The sequence below is a fragment of the Phoxinus phoxinus genome (genome assembly GCF_949152265.1).
Source record: "Phoxinus phoxinus genome assembly, chromosome: 23".
Taxonomy (NCBI): Eukaryota; Metazoa; Chordata; class Actinopteri; order Cypriniformes; family Leuciscidae; genus Phoxinus; species Phoxinus phoxinus.
In genome coordinates, this window is record NC_136898.1 from 20,860,060 (window position 1) to 20,873,116 (window position 13,057).

The 13,057-nt window shown below is 38.1% G+C and overlaps 1 protein-coding gene across 3 annotated transcripts in view; it reads right to left on the reverse strand.

Moving 5' to 3' along the window:
- Positions 1 to 13,057, reverse strand: part of exd3 (exonuclease 3'-5' domain containing 3) — a 49,322-nt gene that overhangs the window by 23,082 nt on the left and 13,183 nt on the right. For all 3 annotated transcript variants that reach the window (XM_079599346.1, XM_079599345.1, XM_079599344.1), the window contains exons 3-18: positions 12,954 to 13,018; positions 11,206 to 11,556; positions 10,457 to 10,510; positions 10,240 to 10,379; positions 9,207 to 9,313; positions 9,053 to 9,126; positions 7,858 to 7,896; positions 7,319 to 7,485; positions 6,969 to 7,119; positions 6,604 to 6,802; positions 6,343 to 6,452; positions 6,014 to 6,191; positions 5,778 to 5,941; positions 3,909 to 4,109; positions 3,291 to 3,344; positions 2,962 to 3,093 (exon numbers count right to left, since the gene is read on the reverse strand). In XM_079599346.1, coding sequence (XP_079455472.1) covers positions 2,962 to 3,093; positions 3,291 to 3,344; positions 3,909 to 4,109; positions 5,778 to 5,941; positions 6,014 to 6,191; positions 6,343 to 6,452; positions 6,604 to 6,802; positions 6,969 to 7,119; positions 7,319 to 7,485; positions 7,858 to 7,896; positions 9,053 to 9,126; positions 9,207 to 9,313; positions 10,240 to 10,379; positions 10,457 to 10,510; positions 11,206 to 11,556; positions 12,954 to 13,018 — 2,186 coding nt within the window. The remainder of the gene's footprint in view (positions 1 to 2,961; positions 3,094 to 3,290; positions 3,345 to 3,908; positions 4,110 to 5,777; positions 5,942 to 6,013; positions 6,192 to 6,342; positions 6,453 to 6,603; positions 6,803 to 6,968; positions 7,120 to 7,318; positions 7,486 to 7,857; positions 7,897 to 9,052; positions 9,127 to 9,206; positions 9,314 to 10,239; positions 10,380 to 10,456; positions 10,511 to 11,205; positions 11,557 to 12,953; positions 13,019 to 13,057) is intronic.

Here is a 13,057-nt window from a genome sequence, read left to right on the forward strand (position 1 = left end):
GTCACTTTTGATCAATTCAATGGATGTCAAATAAAATTATGTCAAATAAATTATGATTTTTTTTACTGGGTGAAAAGGGCTTAGATTTCATAAAGTATCCAAACTATTGACTGGTACTATAAGTCTGCTTTAAAAGTGTTTACAGTAATTTTGGTGAATATGCTACTGACAAAAATAAAAAAACATCTAGTCGGATCTCTAATCCATTTAGTGTGGTGACACACTTTTGAACTCAGCTTAGCCCTGATCCTAACTTAAACCTGGTGTGGACAGAGAGGAATTCACAGGAAGAGGCTGATAAACTGATAAAGCAGTGAGAGAGAAAACACAGAGAGAGAGAGATTGAGAGGAAGAGAAAGAGAAAGGATTATGGCAGGGTAGAGGTTAATGATTGGCAATGAGTATCAATGGGCCACACAGGGGGCTTTAGGAATGTCTCTCAGAGCCGGGGGCAAGTCACCCAGCCACTGTTAATCAAAGGACTTTACCATCAGATAACAAAAGGGTTAACTTAGCATGGGTGGGCTTCCACATACCAGCCCTGGGGTGCAACTCCAAAACTGCATTCTTTATACCCCCCCAACCACAATCATACAGTGTTTATTTCAATGTTTCCATCTCATTCAGAACTTAAAAATGCCACAGTTTGGTTTTCTAGCACAATATGTTGGTACAATTTGTTCAGCAAACATGCAGAGGTGGATGAAACCTCGGGCAACAAATGGTGGAATGTGACTGTTCCGGATGGGAGCCGGCGGCCACCCGATCAGGAAAGGTTGGTGGCCACAAAATTGACACATTTGGGGAAACCACCACCCATGTGGAGCTCAGACGACCCACGTCTGGAATTCAACCGCTTCCTCCTGTCCTCACTGGCTATAGGTGTGAACTTGGTGTGGTAGAAACTCTTTTGACTGTTATAAGGTGTGTGGCAAATGATACATGCAGAATTGCGCAGTCACAGAGTTTTTTTAGTATGTCGCGTCAACAGCTTAACGGCTATGACATAAACAATAATAGGCTGTACTAAGTATTATTAAAAAAGTTCACTGAGAATTAAAATTCTGTCCTCATTTATTTGTCCTCATGTTTTTCCAACCCCATGTGACTATTAAGTGCACGGGGACAAACAACATCAAGCTCAAACAATGAATAAATGTCAGGTAAAAGTATCATAAAATGTGTTAATTGGTTATAAAATAAGTCCATAATTGTTTTAAAGTCTTTTAAAACAATATGATGGCTTTACATGAGAATCAGATTAAAATCCAAGTAGCTATTTATTGAAATAAGCATTCAATTCTCATTCACACTTTTGCATATTTTAAACTTGTTGCAATACATTTATGCCACTGATGTCAAACAGTTCAATGAGTTTTGATGCTCCAAGTTTGAACTCTTGAATCCTAAAATCACAGGTAATAAACAACTGTAGACCTGTGGTGGAGCCGGAGGTGCAGCTCTAATGGAGATCAGGTATTACAGCAGGAATGAGTCAGGCACATATCTGCCTCCATCTCTCCATTTGTCTCACACCCTAGTCTGTCTCTCCCTTTGTTTTTCTCTGTGTTATCTCTCACTACATCGTTCAGCCTGTCCTCTCTTGCAGTGTTCTCACTCTATTCTCATCATCTCCCAGTTTCCATTTATTCATCCCTTGATCATCTTATCAGTATTCGCCAATATTATGTTTTGATAATATGAAAGAATCACTTTTTACTACTGCTCATTTCTATTAAACCTCTAACCACAATTATTACATTTAGACACATAACCAGTCCTGTTTGGCTATGGGTATGATCTATACCTTGAATAATGTGTTTTTTTTCATAAAGGGGTTGTATTGTGATGTTTCTAAGCAATCTCAATTATAATTTAAGCCGGTCACAGAAACTCTTTGACTTGAACAAGTAAGCAATTAGCAGGAACCACCAAGAACACCCTAGCAACAATAGCACTAGTTAGATCTGACTGCCTACCTATGGTACACTCTTCTGTAATTTTGCATTTTTTGGCCTTGTTTGGGCATATAGTGGTTAAACAGCAAAGGTCCAATGATCGAGCCCTGAGGGACACCACATGCCATGTGGTTTTCAGTAGAGAGGTGTGTAGTGATGATCTCACTTATGAATTTAGCCTATCATAGAAAATCTTTTGAGTTGAACTAGTAAGGAATTAGCCAGCAACCACCAAGAATACTCTAGCAACAAACTAACGACCAAACAACCATATTAGTGCATCTCTAATGATAACTATGTACCTTTTTTGTCTTAACTCTTTCCTTCAGTTTGTCCTCTGTATCCCTCCGGTAATTGCTTATTTCCTTATCCATACCCATTGTCTGAATTCCGATCATCACTTATGTGAGAGGAAATGCCAGAAGAAAGTTCCTCCTCCTGCACTTATTCTACTGAAAAACACAGTGACATCTCAAGCCAATGATTAACAGGAGAAGTGTCACCAGAGAAGCCCTCTATCTCTTTAGCTTCCTTCTGGTCTCACAACTCTTGTGTCTGCAGATAAGACAAACATTCCTCAAGACAGGGAGCAATTTCACTGAGAATATTTAGGTATCTCAACCTAAAGATTGAATGAAATTACAATACGACTGATATAATGAAATAGAATTCATAACGCAAAATGCTGGTTGATTATTTCCTCTAAGATCTTTATAAACAAACCTTGTTCCTCCATTTTGTCAACTTTTCTAAAGGCTCCTAGTGTTTGTTTGCACGGTCGGTCAGTGCACTTTTTTGTGGTATATGCCACGATCAAGAGATTGATAAAGAATGATTGCGATGCATCAGTGAATCTCCTTTTATCTTCCCTTTTAATAGTTGATAAATGTTGATTAAAAAAATGTAAGCGTTCCTTTTAAAGAGGAAGAGGTTTCTTGTTTTAGTGATAACAAATGTAAGAGACACACGCATACAAGCTTGTTTATAGGCATGCACAACTGACCTGGCATCGACTGAAGATGTCTGCAGGGGTTAGGCGGACGTGGAAATGTCTGAGAACGTGCACGGCCTGGTCACGTGCCTTTTCTGAGCAGTCCAAAATCAGGCAGCGGCCCTCTCCGACCTGTGACCGTAGCTATTCACAGACACACATTCACACACAAATTAAATTCAAGTTTTGTTAAGCAGAGTGGGGCTTTGTACTAAAACCTAGCGAGGTTCCTATGGAGGCAGTATTTTAAAGTATCATAGGCACACTACCTATGTAGGCAGTAGGATGCAAGAAAGCCCACAAAGCTTGCCTGTTTCTCAATACCTCAAACACACACTTACTGTTTGGTAGGGTTGACCTGCGGTGAGGATGACACGACCTTCAGCACGGGCCAGCTGGAGGAGAGAATATAGTATAACATGACAGAAAATACATTACTTTAAAAATATATAAATATTAACAAATAAAATACAGTATTACTTTTTTCGAGATAATAGAAGGGTGATTCAGTTATGCTTTGACATGACTACTAAAACTGAGATTAATATATTAGAGGACACTAAGTCTTTAAACCTCAGGAGGAATTTGCCTTAACATGTTCTTTATGGCCAAATACATCAACCTCCGTTTTGTCTATTTAATTGTAGCAGAATCTATGATGCTGTAGTCAACTGATGATAACCGTAGATAAATCTGGGTGCTTAACTTTGGTAGGCATTTCTGTTACTTTACATTATTCTGCCCTCTCTGGGCATATATAGGTTAAAAAGCAAAGGTCCAGGGATCGAGCCCTGAGGGACACCACATGCCATGGAGGTCCATTCAGATTTTGAGTCACTTGTTCTTTCTAAATATGACCTGAAACAGGACCATTATATGATGTCCTACCAGTTAAAAAACTTACATTTAACTAATGCAATTACGTCTCATATCAACAAAAGGTGACTTAATTGTTTCACCTCCGCTGCTACTTTATGGTCATCTGTGTTTTCCAGCATCTTGACGTCCACCCCCAGACATCGCAAAAAACGTCCCAGACCCTGCAGCATGTTATCACAGACCACTCGTAGCTCTGGCGGCGTGATGGTGGGCCCTTGGTACTCCGAAACCTTAAAACAGTCCTTCTCCACAGGCTGGGGCTCGTTTGCCCTTTGCCGAGTCTAAAGATTGGATCACACTCCAACATCATTGGTGAAGACGACATTATTTGACATTTCTCTATTCTAAAGTGTTCTATTCTAAACTATATTGCACTATATTGGATCAAAAGATTGAAGAAAAGGGTGGGCAGGACATATTAGATGGCTTGTCACTTTTTTGGGGTCTTTAAAGGTGCCATGTGTAAATGTCTGTCAAAAAAAATCAAGTCATACTCCACATTCCATACCAGATGGGGGCAGTATACCTCACATATCAAAATATGTGATGTAGGATATGGTATTTTATCAATCACACACTATAAATATGATAAAGAAGCAGAAACAGATAGTTGCAGTAAAGTAAGATATTTTAATAAGTTGAAGAAACAATAATGATTTGTGACACACACACACTCGATTTGCGCATCGCCATCATGTGTGTATTAGGCTACAGGTAACGTTATTGCATTGCTTCCTGATATCACGTGCGCAAACACAAATAACCTATATATATATATATATATAGGGCCGTTGAATGCTTGTATCTGATAACCGTGAAGCTCTTGTAATTATTACTTTACCCAACCTCTCCATGTCGAGTGATGCAGTAAACATCAGACAGCGCACGTGAACCGATCATCTCTACTATAGTAAAAAAAACACGAACACTGTTGAAAGATACAGTAGGCTACAAATGACCTGTTCGCGCCACAAGTTGTTCTCCGTCCTTAGCGACCGAGTCATTGAATGTGAAACAGCGGCTGCTGTCGTCAGCGAGCAGCACTCTTCAGACAACGAGGGCGCGCGCGCCGTGTTGATACCTCCGTTTCAGTTTCTCGAACCCGCGCAGTGCGGCGGTCAGAACACGGAGACCATTCTGCCCCTAGCTATGCGTGCGAAAGCATGGGGAGCGATCCCGGTCGTGTCAGAATGGGTGCTGAACGTTGTAAAACAGGGCTATGCGCTGCAGTTCGCTCGCCGTCCCCCGCGCTTTCGAGCCCGGACCGTGACGAGCGGTCCTTTTCTTATCTGATTTGATTTGGGCTTCAGAGCGCGGTGGTTGTAGGGGTCTCTTGCCAAAGGCTTCAGCCATCCTTCCGCTCTCTTCACTGAATTGAAATGAAGTAGTGGGCTGTTTCCACACGATAGACATCAGGTTCAAGTACGCCCACAAGCCGTGCGAGTTATTCGTGTCGTGTATTGCAGGTTGGCTGGTGGTTATGTTGCCCGCATACCGCCTCCCATGGCCGAAACTGGTATTACGACACCTGTCGGGCCGTGGCTAGTAATGCTAATGCTAATTAAGGTTGATATCTCTGCAGCACTATAACTTGACATTTTTTTAATGACATCATAGCCCTTATTTCTTCTCATTCTTTTGATGCGTGTAGCAAATTTTTTGGATATTTTTACCTCAATTTTTACACATGGCACCTTTAAAGAAAATGGTAAACTATACATAAAATATGCAGTGGCTTAAAATGACAGATTTTAAAAAATAATTAACAATGTGACTAATGATAGGCAAACCCCCTCAAAAAAGGCCACATTTTTTGTTGTTCTCCATTTCTGCATCATAAAAACCCCACATGTTCTCATCAGCTATTTATATATTGAATTTTATGACAGTAACTATGACAACAGAGTAATTTTCTGTACTACAGGCTCATGGCAGACCAGTGAACTAACCTCTCTTCTTTTAGACTGCTTGTTCTTCTCTTTGGATTTCTTCCCCTCCCGGCTCTTGGCCAGTTGGGCTGAGGGAATGGAGCAGAGGTCCTCTGGCAAACCATATGCCTTCGGGTCCCGGGAGAGGACAAGGTAGACGTTCAGCAGGCAGAACGCATCAGCGGCTGAAAATAGACACAGAAAGAGAATGGGAGAGGGTTCAAAAACGTAATGCTACCACATGAATTTTGTGTTACCAGCATAGCGGAGTTGGCTGGTCCGGAGTGGCCGGCGTTCCCAGTTGGACAGTTGCTCGGTTTTGTTCAGTGGTTTTCCCAACACCTGCTGTACTAGCAGACTCAGGCCCTTCTCTGCCGGTCCCTCACAAACTTCCACTGACCGACACACTTTGTTTCCTAACCGGCACCGCTGAAGCTGTCGGGACAGGGGTCATTTGTAAAAAGAATAAAATAGCAACAGACTTCAAAATAGCAACATGTGAACTTGAATATGATGCATTCGTTGAATTTTTCAGCTAATCAATCCAATCAGAAATAGTTAAGCTGCGGGTCGTTTTTAGTAGTACCTCCTGATGGACGTGGAGCAGGTCCAGAACTCCTTCCATTTTCATTGGCTCTTCCCTGAGCTCAGGCCACGTGCTGACCAGACTCCGCAAGTCTCCAGACATCCCATAACCTAGTAAACACATACACAAGCTAGAAATGCTATTCAAAGCTCAAGGCAGAATGTCCATATCTTTCCTGATAGGCCACCCACAGTTTACGAACATCGGCAATATGAAGAATTTCAAAAAGTCTGTGACTTCATTTGTCTTGAGGTCTCCTACCTAGTTTGATGATGCTCTGGTCTGACAGCAGAGCCCTGATGAAGTCCACTGTGATGCTGTGGTGGCTAATGGCATGAGCACAAAGGTCCAGCAGAAACACCTGATCCTGTAGGGCCAGCTGGATCAGAGCCACGCGCTGAGGCGACACCGAGCCAAAACACGCTCGCCACTCCATGTCAATTCCCACCACACAGCCAGGCTGAAGAAGAGCAAGGAAAACAGTTTTAAATGAGACTTATAATGGAAAACAGAATCTTCCTTGTTCTTCAGAAATAATTAAAGTTGATGTTACAGTATGAACCACATCAGTACGCATAGGTAAGTCAAATCATAATTTACATAAAAGTAAGGTAGCAAAGTGTTACCTTTAAAACAGCTTCTCTGCACCGCTCAACTTTATCTAATGTCTCTACAAAGTGGACGTTTTCTCTGGCTAGAGGCAACTGGTAGTATTTTTTCTGATCAGACTGAAGGGGTGTCCAGGACTCCGGTGGGCCGCTTACAGCACACATCTCTCTGTGACAGGATTATACTTGTGAGGGTGATGGTTGTGTGTGTGGAAGCCAAAGTATCTTCACAAATAGTGGAACATGTCAAAAACTTGTGTCAGCAGGTTTGTGTGAGGGTTACAAAAAATACTATTATTGGTACAAAAATCATTTATGGGAGTATGTTTTTTTTTTTTAGGTTTGTGTGTATTTTATTTAATACTTACAGCTCCTTGGGGGAAAGGCTCTGAATTTTGTCCCAGACTCCTATTGGAAGCCTGTTTCTGGGTACGCTGTAATGTGCAGCCCACTGGGCAGCAGTCTGGAGGCTACAGTGTTTAACCAACAGCTGCACCAACTGAACCTGGAGCTCTAGATTACCTTCAATCATGGCCTGAGAACACACACACACACACACACGTTGGTGCAACTACATTATGAGGACTCTCCATAGGCGTAATGGTTTTTATACTGCACAAACTATATATTATATCCCCTTACACTGACCCTATCCCCAAACCAACCCATCACAGGAAACATTCTGCATTTACATTTTTAATAATATTTTTTTTTAATGTTTTTTAAGCTATTTGAATTACGAGGACTCATGAAATGTCCTCATAAACCACATTTAAGTTGTAATACCAGTGTAATTGACATATCATTATACAAATTTGTGTTCTCATAAATTACATAAACAAGCACACACACACACACACACCAGTTAAAATGTTGAAGTTCTGAATCAAACCAGAATAAGTATTACCTGAACATGGTCTCTCCAGTTCTCTTCAGACATACCTTTCTGTCAAATACAATAAAGCAGACACATCACTGCAATACATCACATACAGTATTTGCAAAACAACATACAGTATTCATATTTAGCCTCTGTGATGTGATGCATTTCTGACTGCACAAAATATTCAGCGGTAAATGAAGGGCGGGACTTCATCTTATTCATCAGGATTTGATTGGTTAGTTAGAAAACATTACATTTGATTGGTCAATTACGATGACTAATACTAATTTATTTAAAAATATATTTTTAAAAAATTCAACTCATTACACATAAAATTATATATATTTCAAGATTTAAATTTCTGTATTAAAATGCATTTTATCGGGAAATTACAGCTGTCATGTCATAATGAAGAAAAATGCCTCGTAAAAATTTCAATTCACAAAAAGAAAACCGTATAAAAATGTTTGGGATTATCTTTTATTGTTATTTCTTAGAAAAAAGGAATTTATATTTTAACAAAACTGCTTTACTAATTATTAATAAATGAATGTTATTTTTTTATATATTATTAAATATTAATATAAGTAAACTATTTATTAAATATGAATAAACTTTACATTTTATATATATAATATCAAATTGTATATAATAAATTATATAAAATATTTATTATAAATATTTTACTTATTAATATTATAATAATATTTTTTAATATTTAACATTAATTAAGGCATTATAACTCAAGTATATCATTTAATAATATTATTTTAAATATTGTTGATATTTGAAAAACCTGTATGCTAAATCAACATCATGTGGAGCAGCAGCACAAAAACCATAAAGCAGGACATGATATCATAGTCATGTCCTCTGTAGACACTCTTGATTGAGCGTCAAAATCAGCAAGCCTCGTAAAACATAATTTGACAAGATAACTTGATTTAAGACCAGACAAGGTTAGTTCAGGATGTCATGCTGTGCGACTCAATAAATATCAACAAAAAAACACAATGACATTTATGAACTAATAATTCCATGTGTAAAATAAATATTTCCTTACTTGATGGTTACACCAGATGACATATTTAGAGTCACGGAAACGTTTTTTCAAAACCATATGAAACCAACATAAATACAAAATTTGATTTCTAGGAACTTATATGTTTTTGACCAATGTGATGCAAAAAAAAGCTGTGAAAATGGGGAACTTTCTCACCTCACCAAAGGTTTTGTACATGAGAAACCTCAGTGAGTCCAGCTTCCTCTTGTAGACAGAATTAGAGCACAGACCTGTAGAAACCAAACCTAAGCATCAAATACACACGCGTTCATGAAGATGATGAGTGTCAAAGCGGCTCTCACACACACACCTGGGTCGATGCAGAACTTCTCCATGAGTCTGAACACATGCTTGCTGAGCAGCTTGGGCTGGATCTGGTCCGTCTGATGTTTGGAGAGAACCAGGAGCGGGTACTGACTGAAAACACACAACACGTCACAACCACTCAGATCAGAGCGGCACCCACATATACTAAATCATCATCGACATTAGTATTATTATTATTATTAATTACCATTTCATTTCACAGAAGAAAAAAAAAATCAGGCATCAAAAGAAGGATGAATGATATATGATGGATAAATGAGTATTATAATATGACAGAACAAACTAAACTATTATTATTCGTATAATAAGTAATATATATTAGTAATTAATGTAAAAAATGATATTAATATTTATTAATTTTACCATTTTGTACAAGTGAAATTAGGCATCTAAACATAAAAAAGATGGATGCATTAATAGCGATGTTATAAAATGAGAGAAATATTGTTAATATAATAATAATTACTAATACATAGCAATAAATTAAAACAATTACATTTAAATGGATTAATTTTACATAATTTTGTACAAGTTAAATCAGGCATCTGAACTTTAAAAGATGAATTACGGTACTTAATAATGATGGATAAATGAGAATTATAAAAAGAGAGAATAGGCGATTATTATAATTATTATTATCATGTTTATATTATCAATATATATTATCATCAAAAATGGAAGAATGATAAATGATGGATAAATGAGTATTATAAAATGATAGATTAGACTATTAATAAATAGATGAATAAATAATAATAATTATTATTATACGCAAAACATATTTATAATTGTTATAGTAAAAAAAAGATATAGTAAAACCAGACATGTAAACAATGTAAAAAAGGACCTAATTAAGGACTTTTTTTGTTTTGTGACATTATTTACATGGCAATTAAGCACATTTTCCTCATAAATTCCTAATTCTGTATTGAGACATAATGCACAATAGTGTAAGGAGGAATATTTCCACCCTCTGAATGATAGTGAGTATGTGGACCCCTGTGCCGAGTCCTCACCTGAGCAGAGCCTGGACGCTGAAGCTGGGGTCGCACCAGGAGTCCAGCAGTGTGAGCAGCCGCCGCTGCAGCTCCGGGTGATCCCGCACGTACAGCTCCGCCAGAGACAGCTTGTCCAGGAGAATCACCGGCACACACATCTGCCGGCACACACAGCGACAGTGCAAACACGAGAGAGGACACATCCAGCTATATTCATCCATGTGGCTAAACTGACCTTCTCCATGTCCAGATCTTTCTGGAGCTCCACTTTAACACTGAACACCAACGCCTGTGAAAATACAAGATCTCCTGTCATTACAGCAGCTTATGCTGCTCGTTATATTGGTATTGCCAAATAAAAAACATCTTTGATTATTAGTGATCAAATGGGTTGATTATATAACATTTATAATGCTTGCTTAAAAAAATAACAGAAATAGAAAACAGTTTTCTATTGACATTATCTTTTGGTGCCTAATATTTCTTGAGTAAGTTAAAGTCCAAATTGTAGACTTTTGTAATAATTGTAAAATTATTGTTGATTTAATTGACACAAAATAATATTATTAAATGACTAAAAAAAATATTAACAAAATATACTTTCCTTTTTTTAATCCCCCCATTTAATGATAGCAAATGAGATGCACATCTCATTTGCACTCAATTTAATAAACTCTGAGTTTACACAATTATTTAAAATTCACACGAAAATATGAAATCTAAATATGAATGTGACCTCAGAAGCTGAGATTCTGATCATACAATGCTGATCACTTCAAAAGTCACAAAAAAAAACCACATTTTGTAAACCATTTGACATTTTTAAATCATCCAGGCCACATTGCACTCCCAAAATCATAATTATATTTGTATAATATTTTGCCCATAATAAAATATACCACAAATCAATTTCTCCCATAACTGGCCTGGGCCATGCACGATTCTACCCCTAGCAACCCTGGTCTGGTATGCGGATGTTGAGACCTCTTTGAAGCAGCGCCGGTCCCGCTGCAGGAGGAGCACGTGCTCCAGCAGCAGAGGCCTCCTCAGCGAGCGCAGCTGGTACACCTCCAGCAGGGGGTCCATGAACCCGGGGTGAGAGTCCGTGAGGAGACCCAGCGCTTGCTGCTGCAGACGCAGTCGCTCTTCTTCCCTCAGGACGTCCAGACTGGCCTGGGGATTACTGGTCCTCCAGCGCATGAACTCTGAGAGAATGAACTGACTCGGAGAGGTGGTCTTGCCCTTCTGGACGGGGACGCAGCCCTCCAGCAGGTCCAGCAGGCCAGACAGCGGATCCTGCATCTGCGAGAACCCGCACGCCAGAAACTGCCGCAGCTGAGGGAGGAACAGGGCAGCTTTTCAGGCAAACGGGACGCAACAGGACAGGAAATAATAATAAAATAAGAAGAATAACTTAAAAATCCAATCAAATAAATACATTTAATTAAACTAAATATAAAATCAAATAAAAAAACATTAAAATCATATAAAAAATTAAATAAAAATTTGAATCCAATATCAAACCAAGATCAAATAAAAAATTTAATAAAATGAAAAAAATTTAAATAATGATATGGATTGATTAAGTAAATTAATAATCAATTATGAATAAAAAAAAAATTCTAATGTAAAAAAAAAATACTCATATGTATTACTTAATATTGTGTATTCTATATTTGTTTCTCAACCAAAATACAAATCTAAATCTGGTCAATGTTGCACAATGAGTTGATTTGTTCCTTGAGTTACAATTGTGTTGTTATCATAATATGAAAATATTTAACAGCGAGCCCAAACTAATTGAATACCAAAGTATATACATCATTTAGTAAAGCTCTGGAAATGCATTACAGTTTCTTATACAAAAAGGGAAACCGAATGAATGATTATCATAAATGTAGGAGATAATCTGATTAGCCAAGTGAAAACTACACAAGAAAATGTTCAGTACAAGGTAAACACTATCAAAAGTATCTGTGATATAATGTGTTTTACCACAGAAAATTACAACTCTCTTTCTTTCTTTCTAGCTCGCAGAAGAAAATCCGGTCCCACTTTATATTAAGTGGCTTTAAGTATGTACTTACATGAACACAATAAGTACAATGTACTTATTGTGTTCATGTTGTATTGTAAAACAGTTTTGCTGCTATTGAGATGTGATACGGGTAAGGTTAGGGACAGGTGTGGTGGTATGGTTAAGTTTATGGGAAGGGTCAACTGTGTAATTACAAAATGTAAATACATTAATTACTGTTGTAATTACATGCTGGTATTTTACAAATATAAGTACAATGTAAAAACATGCATGTACACAATAAGTCCATTGTATCAAATTTCAATGTAAGTACATAAAGCCACTTAATATAAAGTGGGACCAAAAATCCTATAAACTGAGGGACGAGTTGAAAGGATTTTCTGTGGTAATGGTTATCATACCATAAATGCAAATTAATTATTAACAACTTGTACAGAGCTACAGAGCCAAATATTTCCATTTTAAGTCTAAATCAAACCAGCTATTAGGCTAACGAGCATAAGCTCATAATGGCTGGAGGAATATCTGTATCACACACTATAGTTATTTTGAAAAGTAATGGAGTATCTCCTAAATACTGAGGGGAGAAATGGAGGAATTTTGCTAGTGGTTCCCTATAGGCCCCTCATGCACATCCCTTCTCTCAAGTGATCTTATCGCCACCATCTCGAGTGTAATTACATCTGTGCCTTACCTCCTCCAGCTCTTTCCTGTTCCACAGGCCCCAGAGCTGCTCCTGCAGGGCCGCCGGGTCAACACCTGGGCCAAACACACACAGCCGGGTCACACACTCATACA